We start from the raw sequence: 25,250 nt of genomic DNA, 5'->3' as shown, positions 1-25,250 counted from the left end.
TATAATTAAATCCCGCATTAAAGCATCTGGTAGAAGCCGTTTTTGGACCTGTCATTTATAGAATTGGCCTGCCAATAATGAAGGCGTACGAGTCTTGTCTGAATTGTGCCATTACAAGGCTGCAATGTAATGGGTCTCATTGCCTGTAATACTCTATTAGGGCGTCAATTGGCACTTGTCATATTCCATCTTTCGTGAAGAGAAATGTTCTCCTCACGGAAAGCCAGGATCAAGCAGAAATTATTAAGTCATATCCTGAAGAGCACTCAGGACCTTTGAACCGAGAGTTTGAAATTATATTTGTCACATTTCAGCCAAAGAATAATACTAATAATTATATCTTATTCACAAAGTCAGCCTAGGTTTTAGTGGCCATTAGGCCGACGTAGAATCAGACTCATGCGTGGAGTTGCTTGATGCGCATGGGAATCGGCCCCGAGTAAAAGAAAAAAAGAAGAAAAGTTGATCAAACCTCTTTACGTTATTTTTAGTGGTACTTTTAATATTCCTGTTTAAAAATAAAAACAGCACATTTGGAGTAGCCTATTGTTAAATCATTTGAAATATGCAAGATGATTGAACCTGGCAGCCTAAAATAAGATTTTTTTTATTTTTATTAAGCCAGTCTTTAAACACGTGTTTTTAGTGAGCCATGTGTAAAATATTTTACAAATTACAATTGATGTTGAAGGGGAAACAATCCTTGGCACTTGACACTGGCTGTTGGGTCAGTGTTGTCAAATAAAAATAAATAATGCATCCTTTATATCCATCTTCCAACTAAATGTATTTGTGTAGTTTGATCTTCGCTTTCTGTTTTAACTCTAAAATCTGCGAGATCTTGTGTGTTAAATGCTCCGCTACACCTTGCTGAACACTGATGTCTGCATATATAGTATGGATCACATTTCAAAGTGCATCACATTTTTAGGTGCTGTCACCCGCCCCTCTCCCCTTTGAGTGCACCTCATTCACTGTAGGCTACATATGTTTTAACCATGCATGCCTCTAGACGTCAGACTGAATATATCCAATACTTTATCTCATAATCTGGTTTGGACAGCTATTCACTGTTGATCAGGGCTTTTCTTTCAGAGTTCACTTAAGCGGAAAAGGGGCCGTAGTTCCACTGTATTTCTTAAAACATCTTGGACTTATTGTGGTGAAATGCTGTTGTCAGGTAACATTGTTGTGTTATGTTTCCAGTATTTCTGGAACCATGGATGAAAACGTACTTGTCACTGACTATAAAATGGTGAAGTGAGAACAAGATGTTCGTCAGATGTTCTGCAGTTCAACGGGTTTTTCCCTGCGTGATGCACAGTTTATGCACGAATCTCCACGCCAAAGACACGAGAGGGAACAGGAAGCAACTTGATTATTGAAAAGAAGCAGTTTGGCATGTGGGCAGACTTGTACATTATTTGTTCAATGGGGGGGGAATGAAGTGTACAGTTTGTCTGCAGTTTGAGGATGTTTATTTGTGAGTGAGAAAGAGAGAAAAGCAGAAATAGAGAGGGACAAAGAAAGACCGTCAAAGTCCAGCTACTGAAAGGATGATGTCTGTTTTGTTTCCGTGTGTGTGTGTGTGTGTGTGTGTGTGTGTGTGTGTGTGTGTGTGTGTGTGTGTGTGTGAGAGAGAGAGAGAAAGGTAGCACGGCTGAGTGGGAGCTTGGCAGTGCAGCCCTGCTCTCTGTGTCTGGCTTATCGGAGAAGGAATTTGAAGTAGAGGACTTGAGGAGTCCCTTGAGACCTCACCCATGCTCCCAGATTAGCTGTTAAACTGCACATAATTGTGCTTCCCTTCGTCTCCCAGAGAGCTATTAGTCTCCCCTTTATGTCCCCCACCCCTCCCCACCCGCCCAGACCAGACTTAACACAGGAACTGATAGACACATGCAAGCACCTTCATGTAGAGTCTTCCTCATTCAGACACGTCGAGGCTCATGAACACCTCAGAATCCACGCAGAGTTTTTGTCAACGCCCACGTGCCGTTTGAAATTCGACAAAAAGTATTTGTGTAGTTGTGTATATGAACCATGCACCTCTTCTTTTCCGAAAAACATATTCCGGTCTAAAAGGCGACAGACAAAAGTGTCTGAGGGCTGGGATGTTTGCGCTTCAGAGCAAATGCTCTCCATGAAATATGTGCGCACTGATGTCAAAGTGAGCGCGTTAGTTGAGCATTTAAGCTCAGTGTAATGGCCCATTGACCAGAAGGTCATTTATACTTCTCCCCAAGGTTAGACACATTGCTGCTGCTACGCTAATGCCCTTTTAATGTGCCCAAGAAGTTCCAGCTGGATAAACGGTCACATGCAGTAGAAAACAGGTGAGCCGTGCACTGTAAGTCATTTTGGATAAACTCATTTAGTGCAGCTTGAAATGATGGATTGGTGTGCATGGCGTGTTGGGACACATGGGGGGCCGACTCAGTCGTTGGCCGCTTGGGTCATGGCAAAGAGGGTATGGCAGGTTGGCGCTGAAATCACCATGGGGTTGGCGCCTCCGTGCCCGTGCTTACCTCTGTTCCTTGTGGCTCATTCTTTTCGTAAAGCATTCCATGTAAACTCACGCACACTCACACACACGTACACACATTAATGGCCGTGCACAGAGACTCTCCGCTGGGCTTTCCCCTGATCTGTTGAACTTGGCGTCTGACTCAGGAACTTGCTATTGAGAAAGCTGGCCCGAGTTTTATGTATTTGACCTTGGTGGTGAGAAGTATTGTAAAGGTTATCAACATGGAAGGGGAAGACCAGCCCCTATGGTTTCCCTTGTGTGCTGTTACACCTACAGTCTCAAGCAAACACTTGCTTTAACGAGCAATTAACTGGGTTAATGAGGGCTACATTTCACTGATAATTGATTTTCATTTTATGGGAATGTCAATTGCAGGATTGTTGCTTTTATCATTTGAATAGGAGTCTGTTTAGCTGTAACTAACACACAGATAATATATTTCCTTTTTTTGGTAGAATTAACAGTTTTATATACTGCTCCATAATTGGTTCTGCATTATCAGGAAGATTAGTTTATACATAATAGGCAGCACTTCATTGGTTCTTTGTGCACAGCAATGTTTTTTCTTGACTCCCATAACATAGTCATTTATTTGCTTATATGAAAACTCAGCATTTCAGTGTCCTCTGTTAATACTGTGAATTGTCTCAATTGCTGCCTAAAATGTTGACAAACTTATTGGACCTAATATATAAAAAAATTACTTTCGACCTGCTCCTGAAGATAACATGGGTTATTCCAAGTTATGATTGTTTTTACTTCATATGGGCTTTTTCGTTGTTGTTTTAAGATAAATATTTGATCAATTTATTTGTATCCTGCCGCTCAAGATGATACATAAGTCAGAAGTTTTTCAAAGAATGGTAAAACTAGTTTTAACAACAGGAATAAATAATGAATTTAGTAGTTTATTGAATTGTTAATAGGTAGATTCGGGGGGATTTAAATGGGAATTCTATATTTCAGGAAGCTTATTATGTGATGGTTCAACATATATGTGTATTTGTGTATCTGCAGACGAGCAGATGTACCGATGTGAAGACTGCGATGAGCTGTTCTCCTCAACACTGGAGCTGCGGCGGCACCAGAAGTATTCGTGCTCCAGTACCGGCTCCATCTTTGACACACTGAGAGAGGACTTCAAACAGGAACGTGAGGACAGCGACGAGCCTGTCCACGAATGTAAAGACTGTGAGAAGATTTTCCCAAATGAGTACAGGTACGCAGACGCATGATAACAATTTCGACCACACTTTAGATATACACATTCGACACATACAGTCCATTTATCCTATGGGTTGTGACTTGTAGGATTTATTGATTTCACTGATGGTCTTGTGCTCTCTTTATGAAGTCTGGGCCAACATATGATAGTCCATACAGAGGAGAGGGAGTACAAGTGTGACCAGTGCCCCAAAGCCTTCAACTGGAAGTCCAACCTCATCCGTCACCAGATGTCACATGACAGTGGCAAGCGCTTTGAGTGTGAAAACTGTGATAAGGTACAGCATACCCGACACGTAAGTTGTACACTAAACACACAGGCTTTATCTTCAGAAATTCTGCTGGTCTTTTTTTTTTTAGGCTTCATTCATAATGGCACTGGACATAGATTAAATCATTCTAAAAGAACAGCATTTTTGCCATTGTTAATTTTAGCGTACATTGTATTTTCATACGCTTATTTCGAATTCCAGGTGTTCACAGATCCCAGCAACCTTCAGCGCCACATCCGCTCCCAGCACGTGGGGGCACGTGCTCACACATGCCCCGAGTGTGGCAAGACTTTTGCAACCTCGTCAGGCCTCAAGCAGCATAAGCACATCCACAGCAGTGTCAAACCCTTTATCTGTGAGTGAGAGCTTTCAAAGTTAATGACTGCCATATTCTTAACAGACCATTTATTTTATATCTATTACTTCATCTACCTTTTGATCCTGTTTACATCGTTTAAACCAATCATTCAGTTCCAGGGATCATATTTATATTGCTATTCATTTGATTATATACTGAAATAATGCATTTGACCTATTTACATACTCTTTTTTTCCCAGCAAAAACGTTGGCATATAGTTTACATTAGTTTGGACTACTACTATATTAATAATGATAATTAAAAAAGCAAAAATAATGACATATTATATTTATCATGGATTAGAGACCATTTCATGCTCTTTTTTAAGGTAATTATATACACATATGTGTTGTGTTATTTCATGGATGTGTTCAGTTATTATTGTAAAATACATACAATGTAGATACAGTAGTTTAGGAACAATTTGGCAGTTTCAATTTGCAGAATGAGTAGTTGGTTTTATCCAAAGAAAACCCTTCCTATTTCATCATCAGTTTCCATTCAGATGTATGTGTTGCTATTGATTTGGTATACAAAGTTAGAGACAGTGTTAAAATGGGTTTAACCAGGCCCTGATGGGCTGCGTCTATTTGCTCCCCCAGGCGAGGTGTGCCACAAATCCTACACCCAGTTCTCCAACCTCTGCCGCCACAAGCGTATGCATGCTGACTGCCGTACCCAGATCAAGTGTAAAGACTGTGGGCAGTTGTTCAGCACTACCTCCTCCCTCAACAAGCATCGCCGCTTCTGTGAGGGCAAAAACCATTATGGCTCTGCAGCAGGGATGTTCAACCCTGGCATCCCCTTGAGCTCAAGCCCCATCATGGCCAAGGTCAAGTCCCATCATCCCCACCTTCAAGGTCTAAACCACTCAGGTTTAGGCTTCACTGACTACTTTCCCTCCCGACCTCACCCTCATGCTGGCTTGCCCTTCTCCCCAGGAGCTCATGGCTTCCCACCCCTACCTCATGGTTTCCCAGGTATCTTCTCCCCATCACTGTATCAGCGACCACCTTTATTGCCAGCTAGCCCCTTGCTAAGGAGCCCACTGGGCGGTGGCAGTCAGGAGGTGAAATTGCCTCGGAGTCCCCTAGATGCCCCTCCACTGTCACTGGTTAGCTCCACAAACACCAATGGAGGAAACAGTTTGAATCAGCTGGAAGTCAAAGAAAAAGAGAACAAACTGGATTTGTCTTCTGGAGAAGCCAAGCCAAGATCTAAGATGGTGGACTTGTCTGACGGTAGTGACCTTGAAGACGTTAATACCACAAGTGGGACAGATTTGGACACCACCACTGGTACTGCTTCAGGGGATGGTTCTGACCTGGAGAGCGATGGAGAGAGTGAACGTGAGCGAAGTGGCAAAAGAAGGAAGCCGTCTGGAGCCATATCAAGTCAAGAAGGTCACCAGTTAGAAGACCCAGACAGTGCGTTGATATCAGCTGTGTCTAGTTCTGGAAACGTTGCTAATTGATCGTCCCCTTTCAGTTTTCAGCATCAACCCAGCACTCCTTCTTCCCTCCACCTGATGAGCAAGCACTCCCGCCCTCCCACACAAATGCCAATGCAGCAACAACAGATTCTATCAAAGCCATCGCCTCGATTGCTGAGAAATATTTTGGTCCAGGTTTGATTGGTCTCCATCAGGAGAAGAAGATGGTCCATTGCCCTACCATTCATGTTTCCCTTCCAATTTCTGCCAACTTCCACAACTCCCTCTATCCCTTCAGCGCTGACCGAGGTGCCCTCAATCCCAGCATGTTCTTTAAAGCAGAGCCCAAGTCACCTCAGGAGCAGCTGCACAAGATGGTGTCTGGTGTACCACGGGCTCCTGCTTCCACAGGAGAGTCACCATTTGATCTCACCGCAAAGGCCAAGGAGACCAAGTTAGCTCATCCTACCCCAACAAATCCCTCAAAACCCAAAAGTAGTACTGGGAGCAGCGGTGGACCTTTAACAATATCTAGCGGTGAAGAACAGCCGTTGGACCTGAGCATTGGCGGCCGGAGCCGAGGTGGTCATAATGGTGTGGTGGCTGAGCCACAAAATAGAAAGAACCACATCTTTGGAGTTGGAAAGGGGGTCTCCATCAAGGATGAAATCCCAGCTGGGTTTCCACTGTCCCATTCCCAGTCATTGCACCACTCATCCATCGTCCAGCACCAGCAGCAACACGCACAGCCCCACCAGCCACCACCTCTGCACTACGCCAAGCCCTCAGCATTCTTCATGGACCCCATATACAGGTATTTTAGCCCTGATTAGACCAGAAACTGCTATCTCCACATGAGCAACCATATCGATTTGTGGTATGAGGTTGTAGATGAACTCGGACCTTCGTACGTAACCCTCTGCCTTGTTGTTGGTCTAGCAGGGTGGAGAAGAGGAAGCTACTCGACCCCGTCGGAGCTCTGAAGGAGAAATTCCTCAGGCCCTCACCGCCACTCTTTCATCCACAGGTAGGTTTACCGCACGATCCACACAGACACATTTCAAATCTAGGAAGGTACTTGGTTCAATCTTAAGTAGAAACAGCAAAAAGTACATTAACTTTGAACAAGAACTACAGCAGGGGAGTACCAAACAGGGGAATTGACCTCCAGGTATTGCATACAGGCTGATTATTCTCAGATACAATCGACTATTATTTGCAAACCATGTATTATGTGAAAATACCTCACTCCTGCCTCCCACGCTGCTGCAACCTGAATTGATAGGGCCCTATGCACCATCGTTCCACAGTGTTGATGTTTCTTTTCTCAAGGGTTCTCTATGATTTCTTCCTTTGTTTACTGAATGGCGCCTGTGTACCTCGTCACTTCTACCTTTTTCAGAAGACACAGTCTGTTATCGCAGCCCCTTTGATAATCAGTCACATTGTTCAACTGTCCCCAGACCCTCCCTACCTCTACACGTCTTGATTACTAGGAATGATAGTATTAATAAAAGAGAGAATAATAACCGTTTGAATTGTAACAAACTGCCCCTCTTGGCCCCGCTAATCTTAGTTGTGGCATTGTTTCATGCACTGGGAGCCCACAGGCCAGCTAATAACTCAACCCCCTCCAATTTCTTTTTCTGTGGCTGGCTGGCTGGCTAGATAATAGCACCGTGTCCATCAAGGACATCCTGTGTTTGTCTCCAGGAGAATGGGGGGCTCTGGGGAAACTCTTTAATCTGACCTGGAAATCTGTGTCCTCTATCAACTGTGACTTTTCAAAACACTCATTTGGTGCATAGGCAGACAGATACATTGAGATAAAAAGAACATGCATTTTCATATACGGCCTTATCCATATATGTGTGTAGTTTGGACTTATTTTTTTTTTCTTTAATTTGTAAACAACAAAATGTTTAATGCCACCTATTCTCCGGTACATTCACCCTATACTTATAACATGTTATCCAACATCACATAATTGATCAAAATCCCCGGGATAAAAAGTTTTCACAGGCATTTAAAAACTTCTCATACCAGTGTGTCTCAGCTGTGATCCTCCCAGTTCTAGAAAAACAATGCCACCTCTAATACAGTCTCACGTCAGAATTACCCTGCTCCCCCCCTCCCCCACACACGTTCTCAGACTGCGAATAAACACATCGAGACGGAGTGTCTTCTGTCCCCGTCTCTCCCGTTCCGTATTCACTAAAAAAAGGAAGGATGTAAGCTGTTTTTGGCAAATAAACTCCTACATAACTGGCCCCTTTTGTTCACATGCTTGTAGCGGAGGGGAAGCGGCTATCAGTTGGGGGTATCTCAAACTGTATTGTACAGCTCCAATCAGGACTCTTGAATGCCTCATTTAGTCTGCCAGCCTGCAGCAGTATCTTCGGTAGAAGAACACATGAGGTAGAGAACAAAGCACTGAAGCTGGAGGTTATGGTGTATGGGGGTGGTGGGGTGGGGGGCACTGGAGGAATGGTACTTGAGCATTTGTGAATGTGTTATAGGTCATGGAGGTGACTCGCCTTTGGCACAATTAACAAGGCTAAACTCTGATATACTGCTTCCTCAAAGCTTCCGCCTTCTTTCTCATTCCCTCGCTCCCTGTTTTTTTCTGACATTGTGTCTTTGTTTTCAGGGCTTCCTTTGCTCTCTCTCTCTCTCTTTCTATATATATATATATATATATATATATATATATATATATATATGGCACTTGCCATATAGCACATTTTTACTACAAGGTTTCTAATTAAACCTTTAATACACAATTACTGATTAGATTTGTTTTTCTACCATCTCCTCAGATGTCAGCCATGGAGAACATGACAGAGAAGCTTGAGAGCTTTGGAGCTCTAAAACTGGACGTGCCGCCCAATTCGCTGCAACACGCTCACCCACTGTTCAACTTCCGCTCACCACCACCTTCCCTCTCAGATGCCATCCTCCGCAAGGGCAAGGAGCGTTACTCCTGCAGGTAAGAACCCTGTGGTGCAGCGAGTCATTTCCACTGTTGGAGCATATGTTTACATACATGACACCTAATTCTGTCAGTAAAATACACTGATTCCTTAACCGCCCTTTTCCTTGCCTTCCTTTACATTCTTCCCTCCAGGTACTGTGGGAAAATCTTCCCTCGCTCTGCAAACCTCACCAGACACTTGCGGACGCATACAGGGGAACAACCCTACAGGTACTCTATTCCAGTTCAGGCTAGTCATCACAGATGCTCTCATTGATGTGTTTCCCTTCGTCTGCTTGACTCCGTGACATCTCTTTGCTTGGCACTGCTTTTGTTCAGTATTTTTGCTTAATCAATTTCTGGTCTCATTTTACTTTACAATGAGCCCACTGAGTTCCAGGCAGTGTGGTGTAAATGTTGTATTTTGGCAAAGACAGAGCTCTGGGATCAAATTGTAAATTGCTATTGCTAGATAGCAGATATATGTTGTTTTACAATTAAGGTGAGCCTAAAGAAATGTCTTTGTCAGTGGGGTTATAAAACCACCGTGAACACTATGTTCTCCTTTGGCAGGTGTAAATACTGTGACCGCTCATTCAGCATCTCATCCAATCTTCAACGCCATGTTCGAAACATCCATAACAAGGAAAAACCCTTCAAGTGTCACCTGTGCAACCGCTGCTTCGGTCAACAAACCAACCTCGACCGCCATCTCAAGAAGCACGAGCATGAGAACATTCCTGGTCAGTTTGCAACATCTTTGACTCGTGTTGACTTGTGTTGTATTATTTGATTGAATAATGAATGGCTCACATTACCCATTTGGAACATTTTAATTATTTGCATAAAACATTGTTTCGAGCTTGGTGTTGTGAACGTTTTGAAGTTAGAACATCACTTAATTAAAGAATTCACACTCGCTTTGGCTCCTGCGTTGCCAAAAACAGCCTTTTTTTGCCCAGTATGGAGGTATGCTACCTACTCAATATGGATGGAGTAGAAACTTTTTAACTGAAAGATTATGTATTTGACCACTTAAATTCAAGTGATCCATGCTTCACAATTGTACTAACATTTTAAAACTTAAAATGAAACAACACTTAAAATGCTTCTTATTATAAACTAGTGGAGCGTAAACGGTTGTGACATCACCAAACACAAACTAACTTTCTCAATTGGCAAAGGGATGCAATTGAGTATGTTAATAAGAGGCAATTGTTTGTTGAGTGCCTATATGTTTTGTTTACCAATGTATCCTTGATTGTCATATTGAAGTAAGCGAATAGCATCTCCTAAAAGTATGCAACGTAAATTGCAAAGATACAGACTAGGAAAACATACATAACTTAAACAGAAACACTGTTATTCTTGTATCTTGAAAATTACCTTTAAATACCACTGTGACTCCTCCAAGAGCAATGTTATAAAATCTGTCAGAAAAATAAGATAAATGAAGGGAAAATATTTTTCTAAATCTATAAATGTTACCTAAATATGAAGTCTATAGTAAAGTTGGAGTTAGGAAAAAATAAAGGAGTGACCAGTACAGTTTGGTTCAGTTCATCCGGGGCAGAGTCACATCCTCTTCTTATAATAGTGTTTCAGGATGAAAAAACAAGACACGATTATGGGCTGCCCGTGTGTTTGAGGGTTAAGATGCTAACCACGAACTGCAACGTCCCATTTCACATCATGCCATCTCTCTACTTCTTATTTCTGATTAAGACGAATCTCATTTCAAGTGTCTGAAAAAGAAAACCGTATTTCCTCAGTTAACTGTGGTACTTTTCTGAACGTTATGTAAAATCCCGCAAGAATTTGTAAGAACACAAATGATATAGAAGCCGTTTTGTTGAACTGTAACAAAGCTCGCCTTTTGTCACGGTTTATCTCCTACTCAAAATTCCGTAAACATTTTCATGTTCGTTAAAATATGTTCAACCCAGTTTCACGATAACATCAAATAGCACAATGACATCCTTTTGATATATTGAAATGTGAATAATGTTTATAATAGTAATAACCACCATAATATTGAGCATGTTCCAGAAACCTATCTATTATGTATGTCTGATGATCATCAAACTAATCATGCTTGTGTGTGTGCGTGTGTGTGTGTGTGTGTGTGCGTGTGTGTGCGTGTGTGTGTGTGTGGCTGCTGTGTGGTTATGCGTGTGTATGTGTGTGACTGCACGCTTTCCCCAACAGTGAGCCAACAGTCCGGGATGCTTTCCAACCTAGGAACCACCATCTCCTCCCCAAACTCTGAGCCAGACAATCATGCACTTTTAGATGAGAAGGAGGACTCATACTTCTCAGAAATCCGCAACTTCATTTCCAACAGTGAGATGAACCAGGCCTCCAGCTCCACGGATAAGAGGTAACAACAGATCTCCAGTGATTATGTTTGATCCATGAGGCTAACCTTCGACTCCCCCTGCCAATTCTTACTCAAACTTGATCTTAACCCTTACTGTATTCCAAACTCGAAAGAGCAAATAAAGTGAAATGTCCTCACTCTGACATTTTTGATATCCCTCCCCTTATCAGGGCATGTCATCCTGACAGGGATGGAGGAGCAGCAACAAACACACACATTTAGTGAAACTAAAAGCAACAGTTGTCAAGCTCATAGTTTCTTTTCGCCCCTTCTTTCTGCCTGTACACCAGAGCGTGGATGGATGCTATTACTTGGCGCACAGTGCCCTCCGGTGGTTTGAATCCATATGGCAGTAGTCCCCGACAACAGATTTTACATTGCATACTGATGATAGTAGTTGCAGCTGCATTACTCGTTTATCTGAGTTCAACTTTTAAGAGCCACTGGCATTTAGATTTAGCAAAAATAAAAATGTACTGCAGTCGCTTTGACACCATCCACAATTTGGTTTAACTTGCGCAGGCGTGAGTATGCATGACCTGCTTAGAACTGAATTTAGTCACAGCTCATTTCATATGTTAGCCATGTCTAAAGCTTTACTGGAGCTGTCTTTGCCAGGAATTGCAATTCATACCTGCTGTATGTAGCTGTAGTTTGACTCTGCTTACCATTAACTGTGGCAGGATTGATCGTCATGTGTGTGTGTGTTTTTTCTGCACTCTAAAGCCATAACTTGTTGAAATTATGAAAAATGTGTCTATTTTTTAAACCAAACATGCACACTGTTTTAAGTCCTGAAGTGCTTTCAGTGTTAGTTGCTCCGTTGGTGGGAAGCTTCAGAAAAGAAGAGGGTGTTGGGGGGAAAAAGAGGATGAAATGTGTTTCTGTTCCAGTGTTAGTTTGCCTCTTTCCTTGAGTCTACACACTCTTCATCTCACTCTCATTCCCTATGTGAATTCCTTTCTGGTAGTCTCACTTTCCGTCTGTCTCTTTCTCCATCATCCCCCCCCCCCCCCCCCCCTCCTACTTGTCAACATGCATTATGGCCAGCAGACCCACTGGCAATTTAGCCCCTCTGCCATCTGGGATCAATACTAAGTCTCATCCACAACAAGCTGGCCTGACATTTTAATGTCGGTAATTATGTATTATTCTTTCTGTCCACCCACCAGACAGCCTGCTGTTTATTCTCCCTCTGAGTGACTTCAGTCAAACGCTGAGTGCAAACCCACGTTCACGGATGACTATCTGTAATCACTTTTAACCGCCCATGAAACCTATTTTCTCCCCTTTTTCAGCATCATAGCCAGTCAAAATAAAAGTCCCTGGTAGCTCTTGTTTTCACATGAAAACTTTGACCCGTTTCCAAGCTGGGGATGTTGGAGATGCTGAGGCAGCACTGCTGCTTTAAGGGTGGGATGTTTCAATGACACAAGTTAGGGGGTTTAGATGACATAGAATATTCTATTCTATTCCCAGCACTGTAGTCTTGAAGGTTTAAGAGGTATCTGTCTCCTCAAGACCGTAATCCAGGTCATAATTAGGGCTGGAACGAGGCCCCTGGCCATGGCTCCAGTTCTATGGTTTGGATAAAACTACAGTTGGAGCTGGTTCCTTGTCTGGGATTTGGCTACAATGGCTGGCAGTTTGGACTCTGAGGGGAACTCAGGTTTAGGAAATTATCTAGGAGATCCACTGATGATGGAGCTCTTCCCCCATCCACCCGCTATAGCCATACCCCCGGCCGGCTAACACAAACACCCAACTGACATGTTTAGACTAAATGACAAAACCCAGGGCCCCCCTGTCAGAGCTACGCTTCTTTCTCTGTACATAGGCATGGACTTTCCCCCCCCCCCCCCCCCCCCCCCCGCCAACCAGCTTTGAGATTTGATTATGGTGATATTTAATCTAGATTGAAAGAGGAGAATGTCCCCACCCCCACCAAAAAGTCCCCTTACCCGCATTTACCCACCCACTGTGTGTGACCCAATCCTGTCCCCGTGCACTCCTTCCCAGAGGTAATCCTGTCTGATTTGATAAATGTCCACTGTGTGGCAAAAATGGAAGGGGTAAATGTGCCGTCCCAGAGGAAATGATATCATGAGCCATGACATCGTGGTCTAGGGGTGATGGAGGGGGAGCGTTGGGGAGCTGGCTGGAAAATGTACAGATGGCAGGTCGTAATGGTGGTGTGCTGATAGCCTGTTTGCAGATCAGCCATCGTCTTCCCTCAGTCACACCAAGTATGTTCCACCATTACAGGGTGTAGAGTAGCCGGTCTGAAGCGGGCCATCTCCTGCTCCGTTTCCGAGGAGCTGGTCAATTAATCATGTGTAGGCCGTTTGAAAAGTGCTCCGGGCAGACTGTCAGCACCCATGTTGTTTGTGTGGACACTGGACTTGGACTGTGCATGCTGTCAACTGATTATTTAGGTTACGCTCTCTGCTTGTGATGAGTCATGTCTTTAAGATGCTCAGGAAATGGTAACAGCCACCCAGCTTTAGACGGGACAGAGAACTAAAACTAGAGATTAAAACTAAACTAAAAGTCCTTCTCACTTTTCACTGTGGTCAGAATTAAGAACAGTGCAAATAAGTTTGGGTTGAGATCATTTTAAAAAAATGTTTTTAAATCAATGCAGTAAAACCAGAGGTATGCTTCCTTTTAATTTCCTTATTTGTCTTTCTCTGAAAAACCCTGGCTACTACACTTCCCATGATTCAGATTGTTTGCGTCTTTCTCCCTAGTTGGTGAGGTAAACTGCTCACATGCAGCTTTAAGAGCCAGAAACAACTTCAGACTGTTTATTTATTTTGCTTTGCACAATTTGAGAAACTTAGTTTTTTGCTTTTGTCACAATGTTGGAGATTTCTTTCAACAAGGAACATGCAGCACCACAGACCCTAGAAACATTACTTCACATGATGTCTAAACAGCTGTTTCTTATTCTGAAATGTCACTAATACGGGAGGAGAAAGGTAGTCTTTTTAGGATCGGTTGTCAACATCACTCACACTTCCTCTCTACTTTGACCTTTGATCCCTCTGCAGATCAGAGCAGGCTGAGGAGGAACGCCCATCGAGCCACAGTTTGTCCAACTCTAAGCTAGGGCTCCGGGGGCTAGAGGAGGAGGAAGAGGAAGTGGAGGGTGACGATGAGGAGGAGGAGGAAGGCAGCCTGACAGAGAAGTCTCACGACGAGGCGCCCGAGTCCCCGTCTCCTGTCACAATGGGAGTGTATGAGGAGGACGAGGAGGAGGAAGAGACGGAGACAGCCCCATTAGCTATGGGCTATGAACACACTCGCAGGTATTCATCTCGTTAATTATACAGAAAACCACAGAAGTCAGTGTTAATGGACACTCTAATATCTACACTTAATAACCACAGCAAATGTGCCGCTTATCTATGAACAAACCTTTAAACAGAAACAGACAGTTATATCTTTCTCGGTTATAACAACTGCCACATCTAAAGAGCGGGCAGAAGTAAAACAGGGCTTGGTACAGATTCCCTTCACAGACACCCAAAAAAAAAAAAGACTGTTTCAGCTTCAGCTCCTACTCTTCTGTCCTTTTCCTTCTCTCAATTGATTCCTTCTACCAGTCCTTTTATTGATCGTACCTCTCCTTTTCTTTTCTCCTCATGTTTTCTTTCACTTTAACTTCCTCCTTTCGTCCCCGCCCCCCTCCATTGCATTAATTCTCCATCCATCCCTTCCCGATATCTATCTTTTCATCCATTTACCCATCCATCCTGCCCTATTTCTGCCATCGTCCGTCCATCCATCCATCCACGGTGTGCAGGTGTATAGAGGAAGGCTCTCTCTTGGACCTGGAGGGTCTGCCCAGCTTTCCCAAGAGTCTGGAGGGGTTACGTAAAGCAGCCAGTGATGAGCAACCCTTTGATGTTAAAGACATATTTAACACTTCACTAGAGTCGGAGGCATTGAAAGAGACATTGTACAGGCAGGCTAAAACCCAGGTATGTGACTGGCTTTTGTACGTCCACTAAAAGAGGGAAGGGAATGCATGTTGTTCTGCTTAGACAGGAGGAAGGACAACATGCATCCTGTGACTGCAGAGAAAAGGGATGAGATTAGGTCAATATGATGATTCATCGTCTTTCAGTGGAATCATACTGTGAGGAAATCATAGATTGAGATATCGCGATACACAATATTGAATTATTCATCCAAATTGCTGATAACAACCACATACTAACTCAAATTTCTAAGAAAATCTGAATTGATAAGAATGCTGCTTATGGGAATACCCCATATAAACATAGTCAGTGAAAAGCTGGAAATATTTATTAATTTTCTTTCTATAATTTCACTTGAATAAAATGAGAAAATACTTTTCACTCTTCATTTAACTCACGTATTTAGACAGAAATAGGCTTTTCCATGTAGTTATTTCAGAAAATAGAATATTTATTTATTGAATCACCAGAAAACATGTTATATCATGATATATAAATCGTTAACAACAGAGGAAATTACCTATATCAGGATAGAATATGTTGGCCTATAGCTATAGATGCAATGGTTTCTTTTACATTTTCAGATGCTTAAGGTAAGATAAAGGTTGTTAATTCTGGCTAAAGCTGGACTTAAGACATGTCCTGCTCCCTCGTCTTTTCCTCTCACTTTACTGATTTTACCTGTAACTCTCTTTACTGTGATGTTATGTCTTAAACCAGTCGAATGAAGAACATAATTACTGGGTATATTGCCAAAAAATGATGGTGTGATATGGTGTGGTATTCTGAATTGTGAAGCAATTTGTAAACTCTGTTTCAATATGAGCATTATAATCAATTATTAACAATCTGTCTGATGTTGAATAATGATGATCAGCATAGTTTTTCAAAGGGCCGCCAGAAGGCCAATGGCCGCCCTGAACGTGACATGAAACGCATGCTTTATATTTGAATATATTTATTGCTCTGTTTGAATACTTTCTCTTTCATTAGTCTGCATTTAATACACGAAGCTCGGCTACTTCATGGAGCTGTGCTGTTACCTAAAGTTAGCAATGTTAGTGGACACCTTTTACAGTATAATGCAGAAGTTAATTAGAAACAATATTTTGTATCTGTGCACTTTTCCTGTACAGCAATCATTAATGCTGGCTTGTTAAATTGCCAAATCAGTCATCAAAATGTTGAGAACTTTGTGTAGTATGTCAGAAAAGCTGTCAAAAAAATATAATAGTACAGTATGTCAAAAAAATAAAGTAATGTATGAGATTAAAATATATACTATAACTCATTAAAAAAGTCATCATATGGTATGTCATAAAAAGGCCATATGGTATGTCATAAAAAAGTCGTGGTATGTATGGTATGTCATAAAAAGAAATATAATGCAAAAGAATAAGAAATTGTACAGAATGTCATAAAAACTACCACAAAGGTATCCGAGTGTAGTATGCCATAGAAAATGTCATAACACAGCCTGTCACAAAAACGTTCGAATCATCGTTTAATTTTCCATTAAAAAAAACATAGTATACATAGTATGTCACAAACAAATAATATAAAATATGCCATACAAATAGTAGTGTATAGTATGCCAGTACAAGTGTTATCAAATGTCACAGTATAGGCTGGACCTTGAAATAAATCCAGAACATTAAATAAGGTTAGGGCCCTAAAACTTTCTGAAGATTATAAAATTGTATGTTGATATTACTTATATGTTTTACACAGTGAAAAAAAAAGCCTGGGGTCAAATTGACCCCAAAGAACACCGATGCGTACAAGATGTGTACAGGACATTGAAAACATATCATCACGTGAATTTTATATGTACTCAGTTGTCCCCAATAAATTAGGAAAAGTCATGAAATATGAAGTAAAAAAAAAAAAACGATGTCAATCATTTATTTCGAGATGTTAAACATTAAATGGGGTCAAATTGACCCCAAAGATAATAGAAGGGTTAAAACATGTTAGTACATAGCGTGCTCTACAGATGACATTAGACAGAGACGCGTTACTAACAATGAGTGCTTGAAAGCATCGAGCGTCCTCCGGTCTAAAGGTGCCCTGTCTTCTCCCGCAGGCTTACGCAATGATGCTGTCTCTCTCGGAGAACAACCCTTTGCACGCGCCCTCCCAGAGCTCCCTGGACGCTTGGCTGAGCATGGGCGGTGGACCGTCCGAGACGAGCAGCTTTCACCCGCTCAACCACATCTAGACCCCGGAGCGGAAGCGGTAGGAAGAAGTAGGAGGAGGAAGTTTTTGGGTTTCGCAAACGGATATAGAAACGAGACGCGGAGTGGACACGAGTAGTGAGAAGAAGAAAAAAACGTGGACGCAAATACAGACAGGAAGTGCGTTGTCACGATAGATAGAAACGAATATTTGTTTGCGTGGAGACGCGCGTGTGCGTGTGTGTGTGCGTGTGTGCGCGTGTGTGTGTGTGTGTGTGTGTGTGTGTGAAGCGCGCGTGTGAATGTGTGAGTGTAGATGTGAGTAAGCGAGAGGAGGGAGAGATTCTGGAAAAGAAAGCACTGCTCGGCTCCTGTTGATGTGAAGGACATGACGAATGCTTCTCAACAGCATTGACTCTCTGCATTACTCTGATCCTCCCCAAGTCCACACGGCTCACTGCAGCACCGCAGAGACCCAACGGCAGGCTCTCAAAGACACTTACGTACGTCTCTAAAGTCTGTGTATACCGCCTAGCTACTACAAGCACTGCAGCATCCGACCTGCATTAGCACTGCATGTCCACACGGTGTCGCTGTTTCACCGGGAACATAGTGGGCGCGTGCACTATCGTCTCCAAGGTCCGCCCCCCCCCCCCCCCCCCCCCCCCTCACCAATCATGGGCGAGTCATGTACTGATCTCATTTCAGTTACAACGGCAGAATCAACAATAGCACCACACTAAATGTTACTTGAGGGAATACAAGTTCCAGTAGACTGTTGATTTTTTTCGTATTGATTACATGGAGAATGATGTTCAATGTTCAAATGTGCACAGCAACTGGTGATTTTGATGAGCTATCTGGGACACTAGCCATTGTAATTGGTTACCCAATTTGATCACGCTGAAAATGAATTCAAATCATAATCAAAAAATGAGGAAAGTCTTTCTCTGCTTGTTTATTTCATCGTCATTTGTTAATTTTATTTACTTCCTCGCCTCTTAGATACCACAGTATTGTTTTGTTTTTTTGTAGGCACCACAGTGCTAAATTGTTAATATAATTATTTTAGAGAAGGACCAAAATTCTATGACATTGACATATGATGTACAAAATAACCTAGATGTTCATAGCAAGAATGGTGTGTGCCAAATAACCCGTAGAAAATGTTTTGTTCTCTGACAATCATTTCATTTCCAAGGGGCTTGCATTTGCTGTCATAGTTTCTTTTTCTTCTTCTTATTACGCTCTTATATATTTGATTTCAGAAATATGTGTGTATGTATTTATTGTTGGTTGTTTTGTCATGACTGGAGGAGTGAAAATGAAGGCATGTCATTTCATCCCTCCTTTCTTGATACTGAAGGAATGAACGCCAGGTAGTGAGGGAGATTCAGAATCTCTTTTGATGCGTTAGTGTGCCAAAATGGAAAGAACCCATAAAATTAATTGTTTTTATTTATAGTGAAAGATAGCTGTAGTTAGCGTTAGATCCTATTTGGCAATGTATCGTCCTGCAGTGTTTAGTTTTTTTTCTTTTCTTGTTTCAGTTAAACCATTTTACCCAGTATGCTGAATGTGTCTTGTTCAGATTGGTATTATGGGGTTCAAACTTGGACAACTTTCAGAAATGTCAGAAAAGGACATTGCTTTTCCTCACATTATTGAATCTGACGAGTTTCTACCACATCAAGCTCCCTTTCCCCTCTGTTTTTCATTTGATATATGTAGCGTAAACAATGAATATTCTTCTTTTTTTTTTTAATTGGTTGTCCTTTATTGGTCCAACAGTCTAAAACACTCAGTCACGTCAGAATGAACATCTAGTCGTCGCTGCACTGAAGCGACAGAAAAGCTGGTCATAAAAAAAAAAATTAAAGCAAGGTCTCCTGAAACCCAAAAAAGAAAAAAAAGGTAAACCTAACCACAGATAGTGTTACAATTAATATCATATTATGCTGGTTTGTCCTTGCAAAACGTGCAGAACAATATCTTCATTTTTCATTCTGGACGGGGAAAGCAGAGACACTTGATCATGAGTTTAACTTTATATTCCCTGATCTTCTTCTCAGATCATAATAACATCTCATTCCATGGGGTCTATGGAGGGCGTGACTCGTGTGTACTGCAGATAGCTGCAGGAGCATTGTTGCCTTGGTCCTCCCCGCGTACTGGGACTCACAGAACTAGGCCTGACACTTCAAACTAGAAGGTAAACCATATGGGTCCAAGCCATACATTGATCGGGCTTCGGTCTAGAACGTACAACACAGATGCATTTTCAGACCAGTTTCACTAGAAGGTAAGCAGCTGGAGCTTGACATGGAGAGACGAGAACATTCTGGAACAGAAGCACTGTAATTTGTATTCACAACAGCAGGTGGTAGTGTGATGCTGATGAGGACTGCTGCATCATCTCATTTTTTCTAAAGACAGAAGTCTTTTTTTAATAATTCTACTGAATGAGATTTCATTCATGATAAACACATTGTTTTCTCAAGTCGTGGTTATAAAATGTAAAGGCTTGGGTTGCTAAGTTTTTAGTTTAGGTGACTATATGTAGTAATTCATGTCATGGACTACTGTAATAAGTACGCGCTGTGTAAAGCAAAAGAATTGAAGGCATTGAAGTATTCCATTTCGCCAACTTCAGAAAGTATTCTGGCAGATGGTCGCTGAAATATGTTTCAGCATAATAGAACACGGTTGCTGTTTCCCCCCCACTGTTACAGGAGAAAGTACAAATATACATATTGTTTCTTTTTAACTGTATAGTATTTTAAAGAATGAAAAAACAATGGTGCATTTGTCTGAAGAAAAAAAAATCATTGAAAAAATATGGGTTTAAATGGATGGTGCTTGTTTTGTTTGAATCTGAGTTGTATATCGCCTCTGTTATGTTTATGGAAAACAAAAAAAAGATATTGTGCATGACGTGTTTAGCAGTCATAATGATGTCCATTTGTGAAATGTGTATCAAATCAAAAAATGAGAAAAAAAAAAATGAAAGAAAAAAAAATAAATCCGTAGATGCACTTATTGTACATGTGGTTAGTTTGGTAGGTTTGACTTCAAGTTCTTGACTGCCTTACAGATGTTTGGGCAGGTGGCTCTGAATGACATTAGAAAAGAGTTGTGGGAGAAGACATAATGAAAAACAATAAAGGATTGTAGAATAATATTGAACAATTCTGAAAATTGCAGTTCTTTTGATGCTTGTGATTATTGAAGATGTACTTTAGAGAAATTTCATTGAAAAGATATGACTCTGACGTTAATTCTGTAGAATAGCAATGTATACCAAATGTAATCTTTCCAATGCTATGAAGAATTTATACATGAAATTGATATGCAATAAAACCTGTGTGCTTTTTAAATGACATTTCCGATGCGTATTTGTGAGCCGTCAGCGTCTCTCAGGTTCGGAATGACCACTTGTATATGGCACCAAGAATTAACATTTATTTTTACAATCAACACTTGAGATGATGAAGGCAAGACGGGGCCACGCCTCCACCTCTCATGTGTAGGGGGAGTTGCGTTTTGCCCTCAACGCTGGTGTCGTTGGCTAACTTTTAACAATGGATATGGAAGATATTTTGTTGTACACGTGCACTTTTCCTGTGCAGCCCTTTAGAATATGTCGGCTCCTTCAAATTGGCACACAGGAAACTATTGCACAAAAATTAGATTTATTTGACAGCTTTAGTTACTTTGAAGATTCAGATTGTTAAGTATATTATTATAAGTGTAGCCATTCTACATTACATATACTTTTGGTAACTGTATAATGATGTTCATACTTGTGTACTTCTTCAACCTCTGCATGTTAATATTAGTTTACTGGAAAACCAATAGTGTTTTCTTTCACTCACACAATTGTGTATCGTGCATTGGCCAGAGATAGATAGATAGATATATATATATATATATATATATATATATATATATATATATATATATATATATATATATATATATATATATATATATATATCTTACTGTATGTTACATTTTTACAAACTTCAGCTCAGTTGTTCTTTATTCCCAAAGTGCATCAGCAGCCAGCAATAACAATACCTCTGTGTACAATAACAATTAGATAGTGAATGAAAAGGCAGAACGAAATGTAACGGGAACATTAAAGTTATAAAAGTAGAGATCAAAATACTAGATTTAACCAAGTGTGTATTGAATAACAGGGTCACAATAATCTCACTAATGATTAACACAGTCAGTTTAAATCATTATTAATTATTATTCCTCGCTGTGTGGAGGAAAACAAAGTTGAATTGACGTTTGAGTAGTGGGTAACTTTAGTTCAATCACACTTACTTCATACTACTTTTGTAATGTAACATTTTATTATTTCCTAACGGATACATTTATTTGCTACAATTTCAGAAAAGTCCACAGATTGTCATGCAGTGATATCATTATGCTGTTATTCATTACATTACATTACATTACATGTCATTTAGCTGACGCTTTTATCCAAAGCAACTTACAATAAGTGCATTAAACCATGAGTCCAAACTCAGAACAACAAGAATCAAGCAAGTACAATTTCTTCAATAACGTCAAACTACAGAGTACTATCCGTAAGTGCCATTTAAGTGCTACTAAAGTGTTAAACAACAAAGTGCTATTGGTAAGGGACATTTAAGTGCTACTACAGCATTTAAGTGCTACCTATTCAAGGTATAGTCGAAAAAGATGTGTTTTTAGTTTGCGACGGAAGATGTAGAGAGTGTCTGCTGTCCTGATGTCAATGGGGAGCTTGTTCCACCAATGAGGAGCCAGCACAGCAAACAGTCGTGATTTTGTTGAGTGTTTAGCTCGAAGTGACGGATCTACAAGCCGATTGGCAGAAGCCGAGCGAAGTGAACGAGCTGGGGTGTACGGTTTGACCATGTCCTGAATGTAGACTGGACCCGATCTGTTCGCAGCACGGTACGCAAGTACCAATGTTTTGAAGCGGATGCGGGCGGCCACCGGTAACCAGTGAAGGTCGCGGAGGAGCGGAGTAGTGTGGGTACATTTCGGGAGGTTGAAGACCAGTCGAGCAGCTGCATTCTGGATGAGCTGTAGCGGTCGAATGACATTAGCAGGTAGACCTGCCAAGAGGGAGTTGCAATAGTCCAGCCGTGAGATGACCAGAGCCTGGACCAGAACCTGTGCCGCCTTCTGAGTGAGAAGAGGTCGTATTCTCCTGATGTTGTACAGCATGTACCTACAGGAGCGTGTTATTGTGGTAATGTTGGCGGTCAGGGAGAGTTGACTGTCGAGCGTCCCTCCGAGGTTCCTGGCAGTCGGAGTCGGAACCAGCATTCAAATGTAAGAGGACATGAAAATAACACAATGTATATTATGTACACATTATAGTTGTCATGAAGCTTTGTCATCAAGTTTCATATCCGGGCTAAATACCGAAAGACCAAATGAATGAACCATTTATAATGAAAAAGATTATTGTTGTTATGCAGGAAAAACAAATGATGACATTTTGTGATACATGGCTGCAGTGTGAACGACAATCTTACAACCGAGCAAAACAAAGACCTGTTTCTCTTTTACATGAGGAAAAGCAGATTACTGCTGAACGTGCTAAAATGATTTTCATTGTCATATATAATTGTGTTGGTCCAGAGACGCAAAAACACAACATCTCCGACCTCTAAAAGCAGCGTGACACCATTGGCAGAGCTGGAAAACTGGGCTGGCTGATGCTCATATGCACTAAAAATATGCTCTCCATTCTTGACCAACACAGCACCTGAAAGCATGTGAAGCATGTCCAAATGCACATATGTAGAACTCAAAGTGGTATGCTCCTCTTACTGGTGCAATGAAAAAACCTGTGGGACAGTTTTTATCAGTGTAACCGGAGCATTAGCTGTTGATGATCTGGTTAAAGCACAGCAAAAAAAGTCAATAGAAATATTAAAAATTGTGAATTAAAGTACCTGTGGTTGGGCTGTATGCATTTCCGATATTCGTGACAATGTATCTGAAGACCAGAGGAAAGAGCGTGTTAAATGGTCCAATAGTTCCTGAGCCTGAAGCCAACAGAGAGGCTGAGAAAGCCACCGGTTTGACTGAGAGAGACAGAGTGAAGCAAACTCATTTTAAAGAGTGACGTTACAGCAACCTGACAGCAATAATGACAACATTGACCATGACAATAATGAGCTTATCTAATAAAAACACTGCATTATTCTGTGTATTATTATCACCATTGTCGATAAGGTTTTTAAATGATCTATGACAACCAAACTGTTCAAATAGCTGATTGTAGCTCACCTCCATCAGCTCTTTTCAGAGCCTCCACCTGGTGTTCTGCGATATTTGTCCTGGCTTTCATGTTGATCAGCTCTGCTGCCTGGGCTGAAATTAAGGAAAATTGGTGCAATGTGAAACACATTTTTGTCTCCAATAGAGAAGATATTTGACGTTTAAAAGCATTTCATGATTGTTTTCATTAGGTTGTGCTTTAAATAATCAATGACTTAATACTATCCACAAAAATTGGGTAACATGCAAAAATCCTGTATAAATATATGTAGGACGAACCGTCTTATACTGTTCCCATTGTCTCAAATATGTCACTTTGACTTATAACGTTTCAGCATTGCTCAATATGTACACATGTACCTTGTAGCTGTTGCTTCAGCTTGTCCACCTCAGGCCTTTGTAACTCCAGTTCTCTTAGCTTGGCTGCCTGTGCTGAAAAAAAAAAAAAAAAAACTTTAATGAAAGGACATATATTTTTTTGTAAACAATATGTCGCTCCTTTCTGTAATAACACAACACAACAAACCTAACACTACTGTACCTTCATTTTCTCTCCATAAGTGCCTCATCTCCACCCTCTGTTCAGCCAACGAGACGCTCATCTCTCACAGCACAGCATGGAGGTCTGGTGTGCAGGTCTGCTGCTGGTCCGAGGCCTTTGTTGGTTCTCTTCCCTGGGATTCAGTTTGCTTTCCATGTGAAAGTATTTCGTTGTCAGACTGTGTCTGAAGTTGAGCTGCAGAGAGAGAGAGAGCAGATCAGCAGCAACAATGGAAAACACATCGTCCTCTCCATTCTCAAAGTGGCGCTCTATGCATGAAGTTCATCCGTTAATCCCAGCCTGAATAGAAACGTTGATCAGAGACACATGCAGAAACTCCCTTTTGATAAGAAAAGCACGTCATCTGGAAAAAGGTGAAACATTAATTATGTATTTGTATCTGTAAATTGGAACATAGATCCCAATCCTTAAATAGTAGTTTATCGAAATTCAAAAAATATATGTTATTATGTATCATATCATTATATTATATATGTATTCTCAATGGTGTGTGCTTGAATCACACTATGTCATTTTGGGAGATGCAATTACATTTCTACCATAATGATTATCAAAAGTTAAAAACATTGTTCGGGAGGTTCCAAGACAACACTACTTGTGATTGTCATCCTTCAAAAATTAAAAATAGTAAACATATAATAACCTTATCTAAAAAAAAAAAGAAAACAATTCAAGGTGTAGTGATCAAAACCATTATCATATCTAGCTGTTCAAACATTAATGGAACGGTGAGATATTGTGACCTCCTTGCGGTTGTTAATTGGCTGACAGAAGCAGACTTACCAGAAACCCAAGTTAGAGGAGTAATAAAGAACAGTAATAAGTGCCATGTCATAATGTCATAATGTCATAATATGACGCAACTGAAAATGGAGATTGCAAACTCAATGCCTGTCACAGATTAAATGTAAATGTTCAATGTGGAAGTTTAGCCATCTTACTTTCAATTACACAATTCTCAAAAAACTATTTAGCTTTAATAAGAAATTGAATGAGTACAGACTCTGTACATGCAATGATACCGTCACACAAACTGCGTTGTCCGTTTCTGAAGTACAAATAG

At 41.1% G+C, this 25,250-nt stretch overlaps 1 protein-coding gene across 1 annotated transcript in view; it reads left to right on the top strand.

Annotated features, from left to right (window-relative positions):
- prdm16 (PR domain containing 16) overlaps positions 1-17,966 on the top strand; it is an 82,039-nt gene extending 64,073 nt beyond the window's left edge. Inside the window, 14 exon segments of the mRNA XM_034538236.1 lie at positions 3,545-3,746; positions 3,882-4,029; positions 4,225-4,378; positions 4,985-5,850; positions 5,853-6,036; positions 6,039-6,078; positions 6,080-6,628; positions 6,754-6,841; positions 8,634-8,803; positions 8,942-9,019; positions 9,362-9,531; positions 10,997-11,168; positions 14,222-14,479; positions 17,241-17,966. Coding sequence (XP_034394127.1) covers positions 3,545-3,746; positions 3,882-4,029; positions 4,225-4,378; positions 4,985-5,850; positions 5,853-6,036; positions 6,039-6,078; positions 6,080-6,628; positions 6,754-6,841; positions 8,634-8,803; positions 8,942-9,019; positions 9,362-9,531; positions 10,997-11,168; positions 14,222-14,479; positions 17,241-17,253 — 3,092 coding nt within the window. The 3' untranslated portion in view covers positions 17,254-17,966.
- Positions 17,967-25,250: the final 7,284 nt, after the last annotated feature.

Source organism: Cyclopterus lumpus, chromosome 7, assembly GCF_009769545.1.
Source record: "Cyclopterus lumpus isolate fCycLum1 chromosome 7, fCycLum1.pri, whole genome shotgun sequence".
NCBI lineage: Eukaryota > Metazoa > Chordata > Actinopteri > Perciformes > Cyclopteridae > Cyclopterus > Cyclopterus lumpus.
The sequence above is the reverse complement of the archived record's forward strand: the minus strand, read 5'-3'. Positions and strand labels throughout refer to the sequence as shown.